Source organism: Populus trichocarpa, chromosome 11 (genome assembly GCF_000002775.5).
Source record: "Populus trichocarpa isolate Nisqually-1 chromosome 11, P.trichocarpa_v4.1, whole genome shotgun sequence".
Taxonomy (NCBI): domain Eukaryota; kingdom Viridiplantae; phylum Streptophyta; class Magnoliopsida; order Malpighiales; family Salicaceae; genus Populus; species Populus trichocarpa.
In genome coordinates, this window is record NC_037295.2 from 3308373 (window position 1) to 3333130 (window position 24758).

Here is a 24758-nt window from a genome sequence, read left to right on the forward strand (position 1 = left end):
CTGTATCACTTGCGGGTGCCTCTTCTGGTACGTAGCTCACCAAGATTTTACCTTTTTTTTAAAAAATAAAAGAGTATTTTTTCACCTACCAAATTCTGAAAAAAAAAATAATCAAATAAACACCAATCGTTTGTAATATGCAAACATCTATAAGATCAAGAGTAATTTAAACTTGCACTGAGGGTCTTGGCCTGGCGGTGGGAAGGGCTTGTCTCCTTCCGCTGCTCCTGGGTTCGAGCCCTTATGTGCACGCCTTTCACCCCCGCGGTGTCTTACATGCCCTCTGGGTTTGCATGGTGTTCAGTGGGCCATGGGATTAGTCGTGTTGCGCGCAAGTTGACCCGAACACCCACGTAAATCAAAAAAAAAAAAAGAAAAAAAAAGAGCAATTTAAACTTGTGCCTGTTGACGACTTTTAGGGGAATTTAATGGGTGAAGATATCATTAAACTTTATTAATTTCTAATATTATGCGGATCAGGGATTGAACGCTTATTCACTAAACAAAGATTTCCTAAACCCTCAAAACTTTAGAATAAGTTGCTTGATAAAATTTCAGGCCCATCTAGCTCTATGTTGAGAAACTAAAAATATGCAAAACCCAGATGACTTATTGAGGTAGCCCTATTTTGATCAAACTAAATTAAACTAGACCATGGTGGGCCATGGCTGGCCTACTTTGTTACCATTTTCTTCCTAGTAAAATGCCTGGAAGATGGTGTTGCATGCCAGCACACAGCACACAGCACACAGCACGTACAAAAAATTTCACTAAAAGGCTGGATAAAGTGGTTTCTGAGCTTGAAAAAACAAGGGCTAACAGTACAGTGTAACTATAAACAAAGAACATAAAAAGAAGAGCAGAGAATTTGGTATCAGCCAAAAAAAAATTCGTGCATCTCTATCTCCAAGTGATGTTTAGCTGCAAAAAGCGGCACAAGGTCCTAATGCGAAAACTGTGCACCACGAAGGGTAATTATCCTGACCATTAGCACGTAAAATATACAAATTCACCTTTCCAGATTTAATATATGGTAAACTACCGTGATTTGTGGGTTTGTTTATTCAACAAAACTGGTTAATGAAAGATGATATGAAAGCAAATTTTCCAGCACTGCCAAAGTGGGGTTAACAAAGTATGCACTATAATTCTGCCAAATGGATACCTTGCGACCTGCTGATAGCTGCTCAAATGCCACTGGAATCCCTTCCAAAGACGAAACGCCTTGTCCAATCTGAAATCACCAACACCCTGGTGCGCCAACTGACTAGCTTGCTGAATGAGACACAGACCGAAAACATATTAGTATATAGCTAGTCAATTTGAAATCTCTAAGAGAGTTTGAAGCCAAGGAGAAGGTCAGTACCTTGCATAAACAGAATACCAAAGCCATTGAGAGCTTTGACCGATTGAAACCCAATCACCAGGAAGCTGTGCTGCTGTTTGTTCTCCTCCCAATGGAGCAAATTGCCCTAAATGCTTGTATCTAAATCAATATACACCATAAAGAAAATGATTGAGATCCTAACTGCTTGCAAGTCTCAAAGTAGAGATCTACATGCTTCAAGTCTGGCATTCAAAAAGTGGTCTGTAACTTGACTCCATAGATGTCCAAGTTAAACAGCTAACTCTGAAGAAGATATGCAGGGAGGAAACTATATGTTTTGATTGAGAAAAGATGCATCATGGATGGTGGAGGAATGCTAAGCATCAGTAAAAAGATCGTGGGAGAAATAGCTGTCATAACATAATCCTACTATATCAAATTCAAACAAGATTTAAGATGTACCTAAAGGGATGGAAGCGATGGCGCCCTTCTTCCCTGAACCTGATAGGACCTTCAGGGTTTTTTTCAGCCTCTTCCATACGGTTGAAGCAATTAGCAAGATAAGTGCCTTGCTGAGCCGCAACCTGAATCCAGACAAATGAAAATAGATAATTAGGAGATATCTCTTAGAGAATGAAAATTCACAGAAAGTAGAACCACAAATCAACACAAGACCTGAGCTGTTGCTGGAAGATTCTTCATCTGGGAATCAACTTCTGAAAGGGCTTTCTTAAATTCTTCAATATTCAGTTCAATTGCTTCTTTTGCAACATCCCCTTTAGCCATCTTCAAGAGATCAACAAGGTCACGCATCTTCTTGTTCTTCAAATATAGCTCCACCTGAGGATATCTTTCACAAATGTCTTTAATGACTTCTCGAAATTCTTTTACTGTGAGAGTTCCAGAATTGTCCTTGTCTGCCTTCTTAAATATTGCTGCAATATCTTCCTACAAGCATGGAAGTACAAGAAAGAGAACATACATCAACAGACTAGGTGATTAAATTCTCGATGTAATATTGACATCAAATATTATTTTCACATCAATCAACACTCTTTGTATATCTGGTGTATGTCATACATCATCATGCATGGATTATTCATTTAGAAGCTATTAACAGTAGCCATAACAACAAATATATACCAATAGTTTTCAGCTACGCCATTATGAGTTTACAGATATGATTTCAATGTGCAATGTGTGTTTGATGACATGAAGAATTTCAAGTGCATACTTGTGCTACGTGCACGGAAAAAAAAAATACATGAGGTTCGACAATATGCTTATATTTACACGAGCGAGGAACTAGATTGTCACCATGCATGAAGTTAAGGTTACAACATATGAATTTATAGCAAACCCTAGCCGAACAAAAGGTATTAGAAAATCTCAATAATACTTCTTTATCGTATCTTGAGGGTGTTACCACCACACCCCCTAACCTATTAATCATCCTTGGCAATGAATTACATCCCAACGCATCAAACAACATTCTCTATATATGTATTCCATTCAATATGAGCTATATACTACAACAATCTCCACCTTTCGGGAGAGAAGAGAGAACATAACTTGGAACTCCACGTTGAGGCATCTCCTATCTAGCACCTGGAGATATTAATCAAGTCCAAACAATGCTTAGACTTAACTGTGCTAACAAGCTTTATCGACATGTTTGCTACATTCTTAGAATTATGAACTTTCTCAATCAATAGTTCACCAAAAGAAACCAATTCCATGATTATATGAAACCTGCTTGGTTCTTACACGATACACTTTGTTCTTTGTCAAGTTAATAACATTTTGATTGTCACAACATAAATAAACCCCACATTTCTAAATACGCAGCTCCTTAACTAACACTATAAGCCATAAGGCTTCCTTGGTAGCCTCGACCACTACCACATATTCTGACTTAGTAGTAGTAATGCAATTAGAAACTGAACCATGGACCTCCAACAAATAGCCCCCCCACAATAGTGAATACATAACATTTGGTAAATTTCCTGTTATTTAAGTCCTCTACATAGTTTGCATCCATATATCCCACAACTAAAGGATCACTCTACTATTTGCTAAAATGATACCATAGTCTGTAGTGCCCCTAAAGTATCTGAAGCTCCACTTGACTACATCTTAATGTTGTTGTCCTGGATTTGATAGAAACTTGCTTACCACATTAATTGCTTATGCCAAATCTGGTCTTGTACAAACCATAACAAACATCAATCACCTCACTACACTGACACATGTGACCTTTGGCATGTCTTGCTCCACATCATCTGTCTTCAAGCGCTGATCAATAGATAATCTAAAATGATTCGTCAAAGTTATACTCATTGGTTTTGCATTATCCATGTTAAACCTTTCCAACACTTTCTCAACATAGTTACGCTGAGATAACCATAATCTCTAGGAAACTCTGTCCTGATTTACACGAGTAAATCCAGATTATACTCACATCTTTTGTAGTCAATCCAGATTATGTAGGAGATTGCTTCAGTCCATAAAGTGATTTCACTAATTTACAGACCAAGTGTTCTTGTCCAAATGCAAAACTCCTCTGGCTGTACCATGTAAATTTGCTCCTTTAAATCACCACAGACAAAAGTTGTCTTGACATCCATCTACTCCAATTGCATATCAAAATGTGCTACCAAACCCAACACTATCTTGATGGAAGTGTATTTGATCATAAGCAAATATATCTTATCATAGTCAAGCACTTTTCTTTGTGAGTAATCCTGACGAGCTCTAAACTTCTCACCCTCATTTTCTGATGCTGCTTCTTTCTTTTTATACACTCATATACATTCCATCGCCCTCTTCCTCTTTAGAAGCTCCACTAACTTCCATGACTACCATATTGTTTCCTCTATAACACCCATCCATCTACTTTTCTCTTAGTTATGTCATGCCTCCTGAAACATAGTAGGATCTCCGCTACTAGTAATGAGTGCATAAGAAACCAAATCTTCAAAACCATACCTAGTAGGTGGCCTAATAATGCGTCTAGGCTTGTTTGTAGTTATACTATCATGCTTCTGATCTTCTAAACTAGAACTTCCTGCATTCTGAGCACTGAATTCTCTATCATGAGTCTCTAGCTCCATTTGCACCTCATGTTTATTGGTGTCGCAATTTTCTAGCACCTGTTTCTTCTCTTCCTAAGTTTGTTGCAACAAGGTTTTTTCATAAAAAATTGCATCTTTACTAATCACTATCTTGTTTTCCTTTAGATCCCAGAGCTTGAAGCCTTTCACTCCTTTTTTATATATATAAAAAAACACGTTGTCTAGACTTTGGATCAAGCTTCAACCTCTTATCACTAGAAACATGCACATAGACTAGACATCCAAACACTCTCAAACCAGAATAGTCAATTTTATTGTTTGTCAATACCTCTTCTGCTACTTTTCCATCTAGTGATGCCCTAGGTGATCTGTTAATCAAGAAATATGTCATATCCAGTGTTTTTGTCTAAAAGTTCTTTACAAACCTACATTCAGTCTAAGACACCTTACTTTTTTAGTTATTATTCCGTTCATCCTTTCCGCTACATCGTTTTGTTGTGCTGTTTTGCGTACTGTGAAATGTTTCTTGATCCAATGTTGCTCACACAACTCCATAAACTTTGAATCTGTGTACTCAATACCATTTTCTGACCCGAGGCATTTGATCTTCCTTCTTGTCTGGTTTTCTACTTCAACTTTTCACACCTTGAACTTGAAAAACATTTCTGACTTGTGTTGTGTGAAGTACACCTAAACCTTTCGTGAGTCATCAATAAAAATCACAAAATACATGTCCTTCCCATGATGCTACCCTTATTATACCCTAAATATCTGTATGAATATAATCAAGAGTCCCCTTTGTCTTGTGTGTGGTTGTCTTAAACTGCACCTTATTCTATTTTCCAAAAACATAATACTTGCAAAAACCAAGCTTGCATGTTTTGACATTCTTCAATAGATTTTTCTTATAAAGCTTCATCATCCCACACTCACCCATATGACCTAACCGTACATGCCACAAGACTGTGCTATCTGACTCAGATTATGCGGCTACAGCACCACCTACAACTATGATACCTATCAGTCTATAAATTTTCCTACTAATTTCTTCCTTTTCATCATTGTCATAACACCTTTATTCACCTTCATTACTCCACTTTCAGACTTGAAACTAAAACCATTACGATCTAAAATGTCCAATGAAATCAAATTCTTCCTCAAATATAGTATATATCTAACATCACACAATATTCTAATAACACCATCAAACATTTTAATTTTTATATTCCCCATTCCAGCAACTTTGCATGAAGCATCGTTACCTCTCAGAATAGAACCAAAATTAACTAACCTGTAGGTGTCAAACCAATTTTTATTGGGTGTCATGTGATAAGAGCATGTTGAATCTAGTATCCATGAGTCTGTAAGATGATCTGAACTGGATGAAACATAAAACATATCCTTGTCACCACTCTTTAAGTCTTCTTCTTCCACTACATTCACAGACTTTGATAAACCCTCTTTATTCTTTGTATCTCTCTTATTTTTCTTTGGACATTTTTGTTTTATATGCCTGTTTTTCCAGCACTTATAACACTTTATGTCCTTCCTTTTCCTGGATTTAGACCGAGTTTTGTTGCTACTCAATCCGTTCTGGGACTTGTTTCTCTCACGTTCTTGATTACTCCTCACCATAAGCCCTTCACCTTATAAATTCTCATCACCAGCTTTCTTTCTCATATTAAAACCTAATAAGGCACTTGTGATTTCCTTAAATTCGAGAGTTTCTCCCCCACCCCCCACACATCAAAGTTGTAACCAAATTTTCATATGTAGGAGAAACAAGTAAAGAATTCAGTAAAATCAACGCCTTATCTTCGTCGTCGAACTTCACATCAACTCACCTCAAATCACTAACGATATGGTTGAACAAGTTGATATGTTGATTCAAATTTGTGACCTCTGACATCTTAAGACCATATAATTTCTGCTTAAGATAAAGCTTGTTCGTCAACGATTTAGACATATACCGCCTTTCTAATTTCAACCAAACTGTTGTTGGTGATTCCTCATCCATAACATGATACATCACATCATCGACAGACAAAGCCTGATAGTTGCCACAACCCTCATTTCCAATTCCTTCCAATCTATGCATACATGCCTTCTAGTTGCTTTCCGTATAACCTTCACCATGCCCTGTTACACTAACAAATCCTTCACCTCTTTTTCCATAATATGAAATTACCAGATCCATCGAACTTGACCATGTTGAATTTTGCAGAAGAAATCCCTGACATCGTGAACCAAACTCCGATACCAATTATTGTGATACAAGACAATAATGATGAATAGTACAAATAATAAAAAAAAGAAAAACGCATATATACCAAACTCGGTAATGTGGCTACATCCACATAAGCGAGGACCTGAATTTTCACTATGCATGAAGTTAGGGTTACATCATATGAATTTATAGTAAACTCTAGTCGTACAAGAGGTAATAGATCCAACAATACTCCTTTACAGTGTCGTGGGGTATTGTCCCTACACCTCTAACCTATCAACCGTCCCTAGCAGGCAATAACTAGCTTTCTCTATATACGCGTTTCACTCAATATGAGCCACATACCATAACAATATTAGTTAAAAAAGAACATTTTTGTTGTTCACTGTAAGAATGAACAGTTTTGTATGTTTATCGGTATAAAAGTTATCTACTTAATGTGCGAGAGAGTCTAATAGAGAGGTAAAAACTTCCTTTTTAGTCTCAATAAAGAGGAACATATAAACTCGACAAAAATATAATAAAACAGGTGATGTCATGCGTGCAATTATAACAGAAAAGTAATGAGAACAATACCATGACTTTGCGCTGGTTAACTGTTGCACAATCACCAAGTGCATATATAGTACTACATCCCTCAACTCGCAACCATTCGTCAGTTGCTAAAGCACGCCTATTACTCTGTGTTCACAGGAACAAATTTTTTTTTCAATTAAGAGTGCTCATTTTGAATGAAATCTCACAGAAGATATGTTGGAGACCCTGAAATAAATAAATCTATTTTTATAAGCCAGAAACACACCTGACCAATTTGCTGCATAAAATCCTTTATGACAGGATGAGTTCCATTTCCAGTTGACCAGACGACCATTCCATATGGTATAGTAGTAATTTCACCATCATTCCCTCTTACTTTAGTAGAGATTTCTTTATCAGATACTTTCACAACCATCGACCCTAACTTCACATCAATGCCATCTCTTTGGAACTTCTCTTCCGCAAAACCTGTGATTCTTTTGTCAAACCTGCATACAAGAACCCCCAACAGCATGAGTTCATCTATTAGAACTCTTCAAGTATATGCAACTGTACGTGATTATGCATTAAGTATTGAACCCAATTAACAAGCTTAACATATTAAGTCTTGCCTGCATATGTTAAACAGTTCCTAAAGTCTGGTTTAGATTGCTACTGTAATATTTCTGAACTATTTGCAAATCAAAAATCAACTTAATCAAAGTGAACTGCAGGACATCTTAATTATATTTAACAAATACTAGCGTTCATTCCATTTAAAGTTAATACCAGAAACCAAACCAGTGAGGTATCAATCATCATGAGCAGAAGGCAGGTACTTACATGTTCAAAATATGATCTGATGCTTCAAGTAGTGTTATTTTTACAAAATCTTTGGCTGCTGGATACAGTTTGACTAAATCCTCATTGACAAAATCATGAAGCTCTGCAGCAAACTCCACTCCTGTTGGTCCACCACCAACAACTACAAAATGAAGTATTCTCTTCCTTTCTTCATCACTAAAAGTCGGCAAGCTTGCCTTCTCAAATGAGTTGATAACAGATTGACGGATCTGCTGAGCATCTTCAACTTCCTGCAGAAGAAATCCATTTCCTTGTACAATTTAACCGTGCATGTGCATCAAGCAACTCAATTCCCGATTTCCTATCTCTTCAAAATTTTCCAGACAATGAAATTGATAAGGATAGCATGCACTGAAATTCTGAGGAGGTTACCTTTAGGAAATTGCAGTTCTCAACTACACCAGGTGTGTTGAATGTGTTCGGACGAGCTCCCATGGCTATAATAAGATAGTCATAATCCACAACAAATTCTTCTTTTCCATTCTTACTGGATTCTGAATTAGGTCGACAATGAACTTTCTTATTTTCTGCTTCAATCTTGAAACATTCAGCTTCCCAGTACCTAATGTCAATACTTTTCTGCGAGAGGAAGAAACAAACAAGGGCTGGTTACTGCATTACCTCATATCCAAAATCTATTCTTTCTAAAGTGAAGTTCTATGCACAATCACCTACATAAATCCTATACATCATATGACCCACACATGATGAACAGACAAGATTTATTTATTCACAAGACTGCCCAAAGTCAAAGCTCATGATTCTGAACACTCCATTTCTCATTACCTTCCTGACAATGCTACGAATTGGTTCGACAATGCTGCGAGCCTCCACCGTACCACATGTAACACTTGGTAACAAAGGAGTGAATGCAAAGTAGTTGCGAGGCGATATCACCTGAACATCATATGAGGGATTGTTAAGTTTCTTCAAGAAACTGGTTCCTGCCCAACCAGTTCCAAGCACCACCACCTTCTTTTTCTTGATCTCCTCCAAAACTGGCGGTGCACTACCTGTTCCATTTGCATCTGCGTAAGCTACATAGCATCCACCACTGCAATTCAATCAATCACATGATAAATAACAATCACCAAGAAACTCTGATTAAATAAATAAATATTAACTGAAATACTAAAATCTAAAATTAAAAAAAAACCCGATAATTCTAACAACAACAAACAAGAACATGATCAAATACCATTAACGAGCACTATTTTTAATGGAAAAAAATATTAAGATATTACTATTTATACTGTTTCATTATTAGAACAGAGGAAAACAGAGTCGATCTCTATTGTAGCTAGCAGCAATAATAGAGTTAAACTGAATTATCTAATCCTAGAAACATCCAACAAAATTGGAAGCAAAAAAAGAACACATCTAACCGCAACAAAAACGTGATCTAATAATGCTAATCGCAGAATTACCAAACTACTAATCACCTAATTAACACACACAAACAACCAACCGTAAAAGCAAAACTGCATCTCCTCCATTCACACACTCAGCAATCAATCAAGAAAAAAATAAATTTAAAAAATAAAAAAATTCCAAAAATAGGAAGAAAAAAGTATCGTTCAAACATAATTAATCGAACTGAAGAAGAGAAATTTGGAGCGAGAAATATTACCTGATGGTGCAAATGACAACGAGTTTAGCGAGAGAAGGATAGTCATCGAAACATCTAGAAGCTCTCTTAAACAAACTCAAACTGTTCATTTTCACCGACTATAGGTTCTCTAAATTTGTGAAGACCAAACAGTGTCGGCGCTTTTTAATTACAGGTAAACAGAGAAAGTCTTTCAAAAGGATTTAGAGAGAGTGTGAGAGAGAGATGCAGTGTTGGTAGCTTGAAGAGGAAGAAATGTAAAGAGCCCGAGAAGGTAGTAGAGGACAGGAGAGGAGATGGAAGCGTTACTGTTTGCGTTGTCTGTAAGTTGGTGGCGAGATGTTTCTTTTCGGGGTTTTTTTTTCGGTTGATTGTCATGGAGGGGAAGGAAAAGGCGGCAGGCACGTGCTTAGCGGTAGCGAATAACTTGAAATTTGTTGTTTTTAGTTAAGCAGCTGGACACGTTGCAATTTGGTGGAGCGGCGGCTGTGTTCTTTTAAGGGTTTGTTTGGATTTCGATAATGATTAATTTTTAAAGTGATTTTTAAAGTGATTTTGTTTGAAAATATATCAAAATAATATATATTTTTATTTTTTAAAAAATAATTTTTAATATTATTGCATCAAAATAATTTAAAAATATCAAAAAATATTAATTTGAAACAAATAAAAAAAATTAAATTTTAAATTTTTTCAAAAACACTTTTGAAACGCAAAAACAAATAGGCCCTAAAAAACATTTTAAAATAATATTTTTTTAAAAAAAACTATTTTTAACATCAAACATATCAAAATAATCTAAAAAATATATAAAAAATTAATTTTAAGCAAATAAATAAATAAATTTTTGTGAAACATTGTGTTCTCATCTTTGATAATGTTTGTGATTATGATAACTGATGTTTTTTAAAGTAATTATCTTTTAAAAATATATTAAAATAATATATTTTTTTATTTTTTAAATTTTATTTTTGATATTAACATATCAAAATTATTTAAAAATTTTAAAAAAACTCAAAAATCTTTTAAAAAACACTTTTATTATTGTGTTTCGCTTGGTTTGACCAGCTAGCGTAGTGGTTTGACCATGATGTACTATGAAACATTAATTTAACTGTATATTTTTTTTTAATTTATATAACATACATGTATGAGGGAAATTTTATTTTATTTATTTTATTTTATTAGGAAACATTTATCTGGTGAATAATTTAGCAATGGTTAAGTATTATTTGTAGGTTTTTATTTTACTTATTAAAAATATAAACTAAAAACTTTTTTATTTGATTTTTTTTTTATTGAAAAGAAGCAAAGCCAAAAATCACTCACACCATTTTAAAAACCATTTTTCTTGGTTTTTAAAGATTTTGAAAATTGATTTTTATTTTTAAATTTTTTTCTTAAAATAAAAAAAATGATCACAATAAAGATTATAATACTTAAATTGGGTAAGGTTACTAACACAAAAAACAAAAAAAAAAAGGGGACAAGGTCCTGTTTGTTTTTATGTTTCAAAAGTGTTTTTGAAAATTTTTTATTTTTTTTTGTTTTAAATTAATATTTTTTTAGTGTTTTTAAATTATTTTGATGTGCTGATCTTAAAAATAATTTTTTTTTTTTAAAAAATAATATTATTTTGATGTATTTTTAAATAAAAAACATTTTAAAAAGCAACCATAACGAGAATTCCAAACACATCAATGGTTAAGTAAATTTATAATTGGATCCTACCTGTAACTGTAGATAAAAACGAATTCGTCTGTTGGAACATGTCTACACACCTTGATTCTAAAAATTATAAAATAAATTAATAGCAATAAATTGTGTTCGATATTTATGCTAAGAAAAATTAATCAAACCATTATTATCAGGTAATAAAAATGACACCGTATATGTTTAGATCGTTTTAGTATGGTCTTCCACTCACCTAAAAATGACATGACAAGATTTTTGTTTTATAAGAAAAATAAGGTCATTGCTATATATTTAAATTTAATTTATAAAAGATGACATTTCAAAAAACAATATACCGAAAATTGACAGTTATGTCAATTAATCAATCTGGTAAATTTTTGCCATTTAACCAATACATTGAAGCCTCTTTATAGGTTAATTCAAAAAATTCACCCAAGAGGTTAATTTTATAGGTTTCAAGTTATATAAAAATACATTGAATTGTAAAAAATTGATATATTTAAATAAGTTAGATCAGTCAAATTCGATTAAATCGAGAAGTTTTTTATTTTAATAAAAAAAAATAATGATTTCTTTTTAGAATGGTTTGGGGTAAATTTTATTATATTTCTCTTTAGGTAAAAATCATTACATCGAAAAATCATGCTTTGATGTGATAATTTTGCTAATTTTATTACATTTCCCTTTAGGTAAAAATAATCCTCCTCTTCCATATAAGATAAGAAGAAAACAGAACGGAAAAAAAAAATTTAAATAAAAAAAATTAATTTTTTAAAAATACAGTTTCAACTGTATTTCTAAATATTTTTTTAATAACTAGTTATTTCATATGTTGGAATTGGTGCGATTTGAAGTTATTTTTATAAATTTATGAATACATGAACTCTTGCAAAAGAATATATAGAATTCAAGGGACAAGAAGATACATAAACTATTGGATTTGGATGAACTTGTAAGAATGTGCTTGTTTGTGTTTTAAACAAATAAACTTTAAGGGAGTGTTTGAGAATATAGTAGTGATTGTTTTTTTAAATATTTTTTATTTAAAAATATATTAAAATATTTTTTTAATATTAATATATCAAAACGATATAAAAATACTAAAAAAATTAATTTGAAACAAAAAATATTTCAAGTTTTAATTAAAAGTTGGGTTGTTAGATAATTCTGGATTAACTTTAAAATAATATTGTTTCAATAATATGTTTTACTTTTTTATAAAAAAAATGATGTTATTTTGGATACAAAATTTTAAAAAATGGTTTTTTAAACAAAAAACTAAGAAAAAAATCATTGAAATTAACTTGATAAAATTTTAATTGGGTTTGTTGATCAACCGAGTCATGAATTAATCTTTTAAGTTATCTACATTTAATCAGTTTAACATCCGAATAGATTAAAAAAAACTTAACCCATGCCAAGCTTTGAGTAAAAAAAGTCATTAAGCATGCTTTGACAATTTACACTAACTCGACTAATTCTTTGAGGTTCTGAAGCTAATGACCATGTAAACCTTCATTGACTCTGAGATTTGTATCACTCGAACTGGTAATTTCTTAAAAGCAAATTCAAGATCTGACTAGTTAAACTACACTACTCATGATTTATTTAGAAGTTCTTTTACGAGAGAAAAAAATAACTTTTAATGTTGTTTTTCAATGACACATTCAAACATATAAAAATAAAAATGATTTTCAACTTATTTTTTTATAATACAACAAAACGTTGAAATTTAATCTGTTGTATTCATAAATCATTTTCCATACAAGAATTAAAGGAAATAAACGGGGCCAATTGCTATCTTGTATAAACAGGGCCCAATTAGTTACAATTCCAATTCCATAATTGACATCAACGCTGCACAAATCAGAAACATTATTCATATCAATGGCTTTCTTCTAAAAAATCAAAAGAAAACCAAACAAGAAAACAAAAATCAAGGCAAACAAACTACAAAACATGAATATGTAATTACTCTACGATGAAGTTGTAAAATTTTTAGATTGAATTTGTGCATTTTATAGTTGTCTTAAATTGAAGTGTTTAAGGCTAAATATGAGATTTGTCTATGGACTTGGTAATCACTGCAAATGATACTTGAGTTTTTAAATTTCAAGAGGGAATAAAAGTATAACCAAGAGAATGGAAAATTATGAGAGTTAATATTGTGTATGATTTTATTGTAGTATTATCATTGAATTGCCAAATTAATTTGTTTGCCTGGAGTACATGGGGGTATTTATACATCTTGCTCGGTCATATAAGCTTACCTCGTAAAGAATAAAGTAATAATGAAGAATAATTATTTTTCCTTTTAGATAATCTAAAAAAATAAGTTGTTTGTTGTTTTATTATTGACGGGAATGATCAACGCTTGAAAGTGATTGACGTGAAAGGTAAGCATTCTCTAAAGAGATATGTTGGCCGGTCCAACCAAACTTTTCTGCATTTTTTTCTTTTTAATCACTCTATAATTCTCATTACATTAAATCAAACAAGATCAATAAATGAGTACCATACCAATTAGCTTCACATAGACATTAGTTGGTCACCAAATCGGTAGACTATCCCCACCATTTCTATGCCATCTCTCTATCATTCCCATGTTCATACATTATTCATTGTTCAACTTTGTGTGGTACATCATTCCCTTTATCAAGGTGCACTTTTGGACCCAAAAACCTTTCCCACTCTAACAAAATATTTAATGACCCTTTTTCCAAAGGAAATCCATATAGTGCTATATTAGTCATGTCAACTCAAGTAAATCCTTGGATTTAGCGATTGATTAACTGCACAAATATCTAAAAACCGAAAAAAAAAAAAACAAGACTCCAAACCCGAAAAAATTGCCTCTCATTATCACCTTCAATTAATCCAAATTGAGAGAACCTAACCCTCTGATTATCTCCTTAAATCCACTTTAAGCACTTATTAATCACACTTCACCGGGAAACATCTTGTCGTTTTTGGCCGGAGATATGTCAATCTCTATCAAATTATCCTCTTCCACATGAAAATTCGAACCCGTATCCAAATCCGGACCCGTATCCTCCTTATTATCACTATCAAGTGCTATCTCTATCAATAACCCTTCTCTATCTTCCTCTTCCCATTTGAAGCAAAACCTCTCCAGCGAGTCCCACTCTCCGGCAACTGAAAACCCACCTTCAGAATCCGAATCCGAATCCGTTTCCGGATAGCACATAGCCAAAGACGGATACCTTTCCAAACCACCAAACCGGGTCGGATCCTGACCTGCATCCTTCTCATTTGGATCCTCCCCTTCTTCTCCTTCATATTCCTCATTTATAACCTTCAATGGAGCTCTAACATCCCATTCAACAAACGACACTTCAAAATCCAGGTTCGGATCCGGGTCAAAGCGACCCGGATCGGCACTCTGGGAAGCAACCCATTTGTCTACATGAGTCAAAAAGCTAGAACTTGAAGCTTCACCAAAATGGGTGCCTTTGTCTTGCTTGATTTGAATGGCTTTATCGCTTTCTGTGACTGAAAGTTGATGTCTTTGAATTGCACCAAGACGTAAAACAAAGAGCAAGATAGTTAAAGTAATCGTCAGAATTGGAGAGATTGAGAGTTTAAGTGCTTGAGGAAAGTATAAGAGAATTAGAGTGTAGAGAGTGATAATGCAAGAGAAGAGAGGATTAAAAGAAAGATTAATGGAAGTCATGATTTCAATGATGAGAAATGAGATGGTATTTGAATTCAATTCCCATGAAAGGTTTTCATTTTCTTCCATAAAGAAAGAAGAAAAGTAGAGAATTTGGATTAGTGAAGGCTAGGAGTTGAGATTTTGGACAAGAATTTAAAACCCATTTGAGAGTCAACGAATTCTACAAGGCATGCAAGAGAAAGAAAAGTGGGGCTTAAAGGAGATTGCTTTGCGGGGTTTATAGGCCTGGGGGGATGCGTAAGAGAGAGGCATGGAATATATTAAAGGGGATTCCATCTTCCATGGTGAATTTGATCCCTTTACTCTAATGTTTGTTTGTTTTGATCCCTTGACTTTTATTTCTATATATTTTGTAATCCTTAATTCCTTACGCAAATAATCAAGTTAAATTTCACCCTTAATTGAAAAGTATATAAAAAAGTAAAATCTCTCCTTGTATTGTTGCATTCTTGGATTTTCTACTTTTCAATTGATCTTGATTCTAGGTTTTTTAAGCACACTTTTCAAGAGATTGAAGATCAAACTCAACTTGATTTTATCGAGTCCTTTGTTTCTATGATTGTTGGATTAGTTCTTAATGAGTTCATGAACCAAAACCCTCCCCACCTTTCATTCTCACTTCAAGGTAACGCTTCAATTATCAGATTTTTTTAGAAGAGAGAAAATTGACTTGGAAAGTAAATGCCTTTTGATATACTACTACTATAAGTTCTTGGTTGAGTGCAAAAGGTCTAACAATGACATAAGGAAACAAAAAGGTCGATTGGTGTGCTAGTAAAACATATCAATGGACATTTGGGACAAAGTTGGCTGAAAAACGTTTTTGTGATGCATGGTGGGCATTAAATTATTTTCAAGGGCACAATTATCTTTGAGAGAATAATTTCTTCCTTTTTCTACCACCATATATTCACCATGAACAAAATTGTTTCCTAGGTTATGATCTTTCTTTCTTTCTTTCTTTCTTTCATGGCCATATATAGAGGTATCAATCTCCTTTTTCTGCGTGAGATGGCATTTGTAGTCTAGTAATGTCGGTAAAATTTCTTTTCCTTTTGCCACTATAGACAAGAGGCGGAGGACTTTTCAAGCGTGGACATCCCTGTTATCCCTCGATGAATTGTCTACGCATGGTTTTCGAGCGAACAGTCCATGAGAAGCTGTCAGTTTCCTTGGAAGTGAAGCTTTCAAAACAATTCTTTAATTTTGGCTGTAAAGTGGCTCCTAATTGGCTATATATAGTTTTAGAGCATTACATTATAATAACTAAATGGCCATAGAAAAGGAATTTGACCACCATCACGTACGAATCGATCGTATGATGAAAAACCATGCATACAATTTAAGTGTTAATAAGATAATAAACTGTTTTTGCTGATGAAATAATATTCCATTTGAGTTATTACTCTGACGTTTGATGCACAACCGAACATCTAGTTCTGCTTTAATGAGGTGATCGAGTTGTTCTAATTATCAAGGATTTTAGGCCTTTATGGTCTAGTGGTCCGCATGCAACACCTAAAACTTATAATATTTGAGTACTGTATCCATAAGAAGAAAACGTTGCAGGGAATGAAGAGAGATCGATCGAGGGTAAGCAAATTAACAGAAACATAAGAGTATACAGCCCATGGCTCGCTCGATGTGAACACAAGAGAAAAGCTATGCCACAAATCTAGAGGGGTTACCATGCATGCATGTGGTGATAGGTTAAAATAAAACTTGTGTCTGTGATAACTTTTACGGTTATTATTTAATTAGAAATTAGAAATTATTCTTATCCAGTATATTAAGAAAGTTTTTAGTGAGATTCTTGTAAAATTATTATTTGTATTGATTAATTAAAGTTGACACAAAATACAGTTTGGTGTAGCTTTCAAACTAGCTCTAGGTTGAAAGGAAATGCAATTCAACCAACAGGCATGGGATGTGTGGTGATCTCCATTAAAGGTAAGATGTCCCCATCAAGAAAAGCATTTTATTGATCAATGAAAAGCTACTCGAAGAAAGAGTAAACTAGAAAAGAAAAAAGAAGCAAAATGCGAAGCTTTTAGGTTCTGCAAGCCTCCTGGTTTGGTCTGATACTGAAACGAATAGAAATCTCTCTCTCTCTCTCTCTCTCTCTCTACTGTCATACTTGTAGGTGGCATTTGGTCCACTTAAAACCCTAACTTGACTTCTAAGAAAATAATGGAAAGAAATGATTGGAACTTGAAAGAACATCGAGGGTTTATGGTGGGGTTCAAAGCATGGATTGGCGACAAGGAATATGCAGCTTTAGAGATGCTTATCACATGGTCTGGAGATCAGGTGCAAAACATATGGGACCTCAACCTTTCCTTCTAGTTCTGTGGTTTCGTAATTTCTCTGTTAGATATTACACGCAGTTCTTCGAAAACTTGCAGCTAGCAGCCAACTCACTAATTAAGACCTAAACTCTTATATAACTACATCTAGTCAAGTGAAAGATTTTACATGGATGTTTCACAGAACTTTGATCCCAATCATAGTCTCACATGAAGTTAACAAAATCTTATAGTTAGCAGTAGTATTTACAAAATTTTTGAAGGGGGCCTTTGAACGGTACTCATTAATTCCATGTATACAAAATTTCTGCAGTTTAACATGGACCGGAACTTGGCCTTCTCGATTTCTAGTCTTAAGTGTGGAAGTGTGATCTCCAAAGTCTTGAGAAATGACGGCAAGCCTATACGGTGATCAGTAATATCTCGGAGGAGGAGCTAGGGTTGTATCTTACAGAATGCTGCATGCCAGCAGCAAGATTTGCATATGGGGGCCTTGGTGATGGAGTCGGAGATATTGCAGATAATGGAAAGCGAGGAGATCGATGAAGAAAACCTGAAGTAACAAAGAAACCAATTAAAAGACAATGCTAACTTTTTCTTGAACTTATACTTGTTGACATGTATCTAAAGTCATAGATTGAGATTGAGGTAGCTTCAAATACTATCCAACTATCCTCATACGGCTACCAATACAATATTGAAGGTAGCATGGCTGGGTTGTAATTCACAAGGCAGTAGCTTCTTCAGTTGTTCAAGCTACATACTCTCTTGAACAGATCTATATGCACATGCATATGCCAAATAAAGTGTCAAAATAGTTACCGTATGAAGAGAAGGACTGGGAAAATATGTCGATAAACTTGGAGCCTGCAGGCTGGTAGGGTGACATCCAATATTACTGTATGTAAATGAAGAAGTCCTTTTGGCTCCCTTATGGGAGGGTTCTTCCATATTGCTCCAGTAGGGGTCGGAAGTAGCAGCACCACCAACGGCAGTATTCTCACCATCAGAGTTTGCTCTGCCATATGGATCAACAAATCCATAGTTCTGGAAAGAGTCAGCTCTACCACCAGAAATGACACCATAGCTCCCAGAGGAACCAATGTTATTTCTTGGTACAGAACTTTCATTAGTGCTCCGAGGAACAGAAGCTCTAGGTGTAGGAGCTTGATAGCTTTGATATGCCCCCTAAGAAGATCCAAATCCCTGATATATTGTGTGTGTTGTTAACACATTAGCCACTACTTATCAATGTATATACTCTGGTAGCAGTCAATCAATGAATGGACAAGACAAAATCTTCGTCCCTTAAGAAGTTAGCAGTGCTAAAGCTTCCTTACAGAGGCAAACTAGAAACAGATCCATCATTTAATGATTGAGGAAGATAGTTGGTACTTTGGTAGCCGAAATTCAATGGCAGAGGAGGTGGGTTGGTGCTTTGGTAGCCATAATTCAATGGTGGAGGAGTGGCGGGTTGGCATTTTGGTTGCTATAATTCAATGGCAGAGGAGGTGGATGAGAAATTTTCCTGGATCTGCTACCAACTAAATCAAATGGAAAAACCATCAGGACCTTATATATATGGCATGAGAATAAATGGATTGAAAAAGATAATACAATAACCGGGTAAAGCTCCTTGATTTTCCAGAGGCGGGCTAGCATATAACTCCATCAAAGGCTGCCGAGAACAAGGCAGAGATTCAGTCTTTAAAGCACGCTTCATTTTCTCCAAATGTATCTCTGACTGATCCCTTCAACCGAGTTCAACAAAAATGACCTTACAAAATAGTCAAACCTATCAGCCACATTATGCTCAAACAGTGTATAAAAGGGATACGCGTCATTTATGCTTTCCAAGTGCCTACCTGATCATAAAGTTCATCTGAACCAGGACTTGCAGCCTTCTTCAATAAGTAGGAAGGAGGCCATCTTCAGCACTGAACTGCAACTAAACCACGATAGAACACGAGGAAATAGAGCTGACTCACATTGAAGCTCTTTCACCGGAGAATCCACCTGTTGAAGACTCGCTGGGCCAGCATCAAAGCCCTTTGCAAATCCCAACCATTTTCAGTTTTGGGAGAGTCCTATACAAAAGCCAACGGTTTACTTTCAAGATCAACACAGCACATGATTGTATCTTCAACCCCAAACTTCTCACAATAACCTGATAATATTCCAGCACTAGAGAATTTCCCTGTGCCTCCAAACCCAAAGCTATGCATAGTCTCCCCTAGGTTTCCCACAGCATCATCTCCCCTAAAAATGCCTAAGCAACAAACATTCTGCTGGTCATGGGGATATCTTCCATATTTTTCTTTCTACAACACTTTCTCTTAATTTCACAAGACAATAGTCAATATTGTTCAGATATTGCAGGTTGAGTAGAATAAAATAATGCTGTAATGATCTTTTAGCTAATTCTTCCTCCAAAATCATCATATCTTTAATATTCAAGTAACATCTAAATCTTTTAGGGTTTAAGATTCTTTGGCTAAAAAACTTCCGGTATTATAGACATAAAAATCTTCTCTTTACCCTGCCTCACAACTCAATCTTTTATGCATGTTTCGCAGAAATTGCCCGTTGTTGGTCATTATGAGAAATCCTTGGTACAATATTCTCTTGTCAGCAGACATTTTAGCATCTCAACAGTTTAAACACTTAGGAAATTGTTTGAAATCCCTAAAAAATAAGCACTACTTTGTTTTTTTTTTCTTCCAGCCCACATTGTACTTCCATATCAACCTGCTAATGGCTTTCCATGCTGCTTGTTATTGTTGTCTACCTGGAACTTGGAAGATAGCTTGTTGTTGTTGGATTTCAATGCCATTTGTTATCCACAAACTGATCCACCACTAAAGCAACCATAGCAGCAATCATTGAATTCAGAAAAAGGATACAAACATCCCTAAAAAATCATCATTGTATATAGCATATCTGAAGCAATGAGGATTCTCTTAAAAACTATATTATATCAAGAAAAACTTGGTACCAAGCAAACAAAAAGGTAGATGGCTATGGTTATTCCACAAATTTTATCTTGTTATACCTTCAAAGTTCATGCCACAGCCTTAATGTTAAAGTTTGAGCATGGCCTTTTCTGTCATTGTGAAGGCTAGGAAAGAAAATCTACAAATTCACAAAAAAAATTCTTCAATGAACTGAAAACCACGTATATGGTCTCTCACAATCTTCAAGTACGAGGAAAAGAGTATTTAAGCACCCAAGCCAGGAAAGCCTACAATAGTTGTTTCATTCAAGCAGAAGCCAAGTAAAGTAGCTTATTATGACATGTATACTTACACACACTGAATTACAGAAATCTGATACTGATCTTTTCAACATCATTGTGCTCCATAACAAATTTCAATAACTTGAATTAGAGCCGGAGGCCTTACTAAATCCTATTTACAATTGAAACAAAAACCAAACATATTAGCCATTAGACCGACCAAATCCCACCACAAAAATTAACATGAAGGCAACAGAACCCACCACATTCGTAAATCCCACCACAAAAATTCTCTGCCACAAATTATAAAATAGTAAAATATTCAAGTCCATGGAGAAGGATTAAGGATTGTTCTAGCCACTCTTTGAAAATTCCCATATGAAAAGTTAGCCTTTTCAGTGAAAATATCTGTCTTAACCCCAAACCCCATTTCAACGCACATAATCCAGTGCCCCAAAGAAAAGGTCAAAAGCCATCACAACTTTCCTCCATTGTGATCCAGGTAAGTGGCAAGTGGCGACAGAGTAAGAGAGAGAGCTGAGGAGAGTAATTTTGCGTAGAAGGGCAAGACAATGAAGACCAAAGCCTGGCATCACAGTAGGATAAGTGTTTTTTGGATTGCTGAAAATAAATGATTACCATGATCCTAACATGGAAATAGCTTAATCATTGAAAACATAGGATACAAGTTGATTCAGTTTATTATCCCCCTTTCACAGCTGAAATCTATTGCTTCCTTGATTTAAGTTGAGCACAGCTGGCATTGCCTTTTCCATGGCATCCACCAAACATTAACCACGTTTGCAAGTCAGAAACTTCCCCACACCAACAGCTGTCCCTGTCTAGATTTCCCCCACAGACTCAAAAGAAACTGTCCCCAAACTTCTGCCCCAACATGCTGTCTCCTAAATGCCAGGGGGTGATCTTCTGCTACCTCAATCTCCGCACCTGTCAATGCTAAAATTATGCTAGTTTTGCTTTCACATAACTGCTTTCGATACATTAATGCCAGTTATAACTTATAGGTCTTATGAATACCACACATAGAAGCAGATCATAAAACAGTCTCAATTTTGCTCATCCATATAAACAAAGAATTAATGAGGAAATATTCCATCTTTATTTTATTAAAAGATAACAAGGAGGTACGCAAATGTACACAAAAATTCTCATCCTTTATACCGAATAGAAGGGCTAAGATTTCCCCTCAAATAAATATCCCAAATTCTCTCCCTAATTTACATGCTGCTAATAAATCAAAGAGAAACATAACAAGCCAAAAATCCTGTCTTCAATGAAAGCAGTTGAAGAATCTAAAACGGCCCGTGTCAAAGTGTAACCTGTGAAGATTATTGCCATGTACAGAACCCAAAATGAGATTTGATCAATCCAAATCTCCAAACCCTTTTACTCTTTATCTACAGCAATAATTTAATCTACTATTTAACTTATATTTACAAAACCCCTGCTTCTCATATCTCTGTTTCCATGAATAGCCCCTTCTTCGGTGAAGCAAACAATGCCACCGATACATCAGCAATACTCTTCCGATTTAACAGCGACTTGTAAGACCTTCGCTGCTTTGGCGCATTTGGAGCTTCAATTTCATCTAATCCACTTGGATTCCCAAAATCAATTCGAGTTCGGAAAGCTTGAGTTTTTCTTGGTGTGCTATAGGCAAAATGCCATTCTTTTGCAATCAAAGTCTGTAAACACAAAAGAACCCAAAAATCTGAATCAATATCTAAAAAAAAGCTAATAGCTAATCAAATCAAGAAAAAAAATCTAGATTTAGCACACTTACAGCTTCTCTAATCACTTTAGAGACATGAAAAAGCTGCTTCAAATCATCATGATCCACACCACACAAAACCCTGATCTGCAAAACCCAAAAATAGAAACTTTCAATAACTAAAATTCTAAAACTCTTCAATTTCAAAAACCCAAAACAAAATCACTCAAGTCAAGAACTTTTAAACTGGGATTGTATAAAAGTAGTATAACTTACCAAAATATCTTGAGGCAGGCTTTCAAGATTAGACTTCTCAGGCTTTAAACTGCGAAGCCTCTTCAACGAGGAAATAAAAGTGGAGTCAAGATTCAACAGATCTTCATCGTTAAGAATATTATTACTGCTCAAAACCCTTTTCCTTCCAAACGAATATGACCTAACAAACTTCAAGCCTAACCCCTCTTCTTCTCCACTCACTAAAGCATCACCACTAACACTCTTTGCCTTCATTGAAATACAATTCTTCCCCAATGCCATCTTTCCAAGATTTCACTTCTTTAAATCACCAAGTCTTTTTCACTAAATCTGCAAACAACAAAAATACAATGGTTAGTTTAGGCTTAATTACAAAACCCTTTAACTATAAGGCAAAAGAAATCTAGAAAATATCAAGCAAAACTTGAAAAGATAGAGAGACAAACCTTTTGCTAAGGAATGGAGATGAGATACAAAACCCTAAATCCTCTGGGTATGAAAGATATAGAAAGTGTGGGACTCTTTGATGGGAAACAAGTTTGGCTTGCCTTGCAAAATAAAATGATAAAGCTTTGCTTAGCTTATATAGTCAAAAAGATTCCCTTTTTATTTTATTTTTCTTTTAATCGAGGTGTAGCGATGAAAAAAAAAATGTTTAATACATAGGCGGTTAAGAAATATTTGGAAGTGAGTTTCAATTTATTGTTAAAATTTATTTATTTTTATTGTTTTTAAATTGTTTTAATTTGCTGTATAAAATAATTAAAAATTAAAAATATTATTTTAATACTTTTCTAAACAAAAAAAATTTAAAAAACAATTATCATGATAATCTTAAACAGTGATAAAATACAATTTTTGAAAGTCTAAAACTTTTTAGACAAATTATAAGAAATCACTATCGAACTATATTTAATTTTTTTAGTCCCTCCATTGTTTTTATGCATGTCATTCTTCCCATGGTTTTATTATATATATATATATATATATATATATATATATATATATATATTAAGAATAATATTATTTTTATAAAAAAAATATTATTTCAATATAATTTATCAAAGAATCTCTCTCGTACATAGAATAATGAGTTCACACCATTTAATGGATGGGATTCTTTGATGAATCTGTTCAATAAAACATTTTCATGTTATTTTTATTTTTCTTCTTGCAAAATTTATTTTGTATTAAAAATATTTAAAATTAAATATGAAAAATTGAATTTTATTTTTGATGCTAAAGGTATTAATGATCATTTTTCTTGGAAGGATAAAACTCAGAAGGTCAAATGTGAGTGCATTAAGTAAATTTAATGATTCTTTGGGGAAGGGGAAATGTTACCACAATGAGGATAGATGGAGGGTAGTATTGATGTAATTAGAAGAAATAGGACTAAATTGAAACCTTATCCATGCGTGGAGGGCATGCTTTTAGCTGCCCCGGTATTTTTTATCCTCCACGTGGGTTTGTTTTTTAAAAAATATTACTGGACTAATCCTTTTGGCGGTTAAAGAGAAACTAGCCGTTAGATAGGAACACGTGGCAAGCAACGAGTGGATTCAGGAAGCAACAGTTCAGTCTCTTATCGATGACGTGGCCTTTTTTTGTTTTCTACTGTGCTCGACATTTGTCTAAACTGACATCTGTCGTGTCTGTGATATTCTTATTTCGGGCTCCTCCACAACGTGGCGATATATCATTGGATTGGTGATGCGGGTGATGTATTGGCCATTGGGATGTTACTGATTGGGGGTGGGGATATAGTGTGGATGTACACATGAGAAGGGAGTTGAGGTGGTGGTGGCCAATGGTTTTTTTTTACTGAAGATTCTAGAAAGCGGCTGGTTGCGGTTGGTCAGTTGCAGGTTTTGCTCGATAGCAATCTATCGAGTCAACAACACGTCAATACTATGGCTTTTTGTTAGGACACAATCTGGTAGAAAGTTGTTCATTTAAGGTAGTTTCTAGGCTAGAGGTGTGCTGAGGTGGGGTAAGTATTTTTTATATATATAAGTATAATTCAGGAAGTATGGTAATAGTTATTTTGTAAAGTTTTTTTTTTCTCTTGAAAATTAATGTTTTTTTTTTTATTTTTAAAAATTATTTTTAAAATCAGCACATCAAAATGATATAAAAACACAAAAAAATTAATTTCTAATAAAAAAATTCAAAATATCATGAAAAGTAATTTCAATTATAAAAACAAACAAAGAGTGTT

General features: G+C 34.4%; 3 protein-coding genes and 1 long non-coding RNA gene across 4 annotated transcripts; all 4 read right to left on the reverse strand.

The window, feature by feature from the left end:
* Positions 1 to 848: 848 nt before the first annotated feature.
* Positions 849 to 10034, reverse strand: LOC7485597 (external alternative NAD(P)H-ubiquinone oxidoreductase B2, mitochondrial). The gene is made up of 10 exons (XM_002316627.4): positions 9639 to 10034; positions 8795 to 9062; positions 8381 to 8587; positions 7988 to 8238; positions 7431 to 7653; positions 7205 to 7309; positions 2003 to 2275; positions 1790 to 1911; positions 1367 to 1486; positions 849 to 1275 (listed from the first exon to the last, which is right to left on the reverse strand). The coding sequence occupies exons 1-10, from the start codon at positions 9725 to 9727 to the stop codon at positions 1188 to 1190; spliced, it is 1746 nt and encodes a 581-aa protein (XP_002316663.1). The 5' UTR covers positions 9728 to 10034; the 3' UTR covers positions 849 to 1187.
* Positions 10035 to 14250: 4216 nt separating this feature from the next.
* LOC7485596 (uncharacterized) lies at positions 14251 to 15006 on the reverse strand. The gene has a single exon (XM_002316626.4). The coding sequence runs from the start codon at positions 15004 to 15006 to the stop codon at positions 14251 to 14253; it is 756 nt and encodes a 251-aa protein (XP_002316662.4).
* Positions 15007 to 16947: 1941 nt separating this feature from the next.
* On the reverse strand, positions 16948 to 19778 carry LOC127903961 (uncharacterized). The gene is made up of 3 exons (XR_008056751.1): positions 19181 to 19778; positions 18138 to 19092; positions 16948 to 17868 (listed from the first exon to the last, which is right to left on the reverse strand). It is a non-coding gene; the product is annotated as an uncharacterized LOC127903961 (long non-coding RNA).
* A 1869-nt stretch (positions 19779 to 21647) lies between these two features.
* LOC7485594 (F-box protein At1g61340) lies at positions 21648 to 23097 on the reverse strand. The gene is made up of 4 exons (XM_024611867.2): positions 22984 to 23097; positions 22559 to 22867; positions 22355 to 22429; positions 21648 to 22256 (listed from the first exon to the last, which is right to left on the reverse strand). Exons 2-4 carry the CDS (start codon positions 22817 to 22819, stop codon positions 22023 to 22025), a joined length of 570 nt encoding a protein of 189 aa, XP_024467635.2. The 5' UTR covers positions 22820 to 22867; positions 22984 to 23097; the 3' UTR covers positions 21648 to 22022.
* Between the last annotated feature and the right edge of the window lie 1661 nt (positions 23098 to 24758).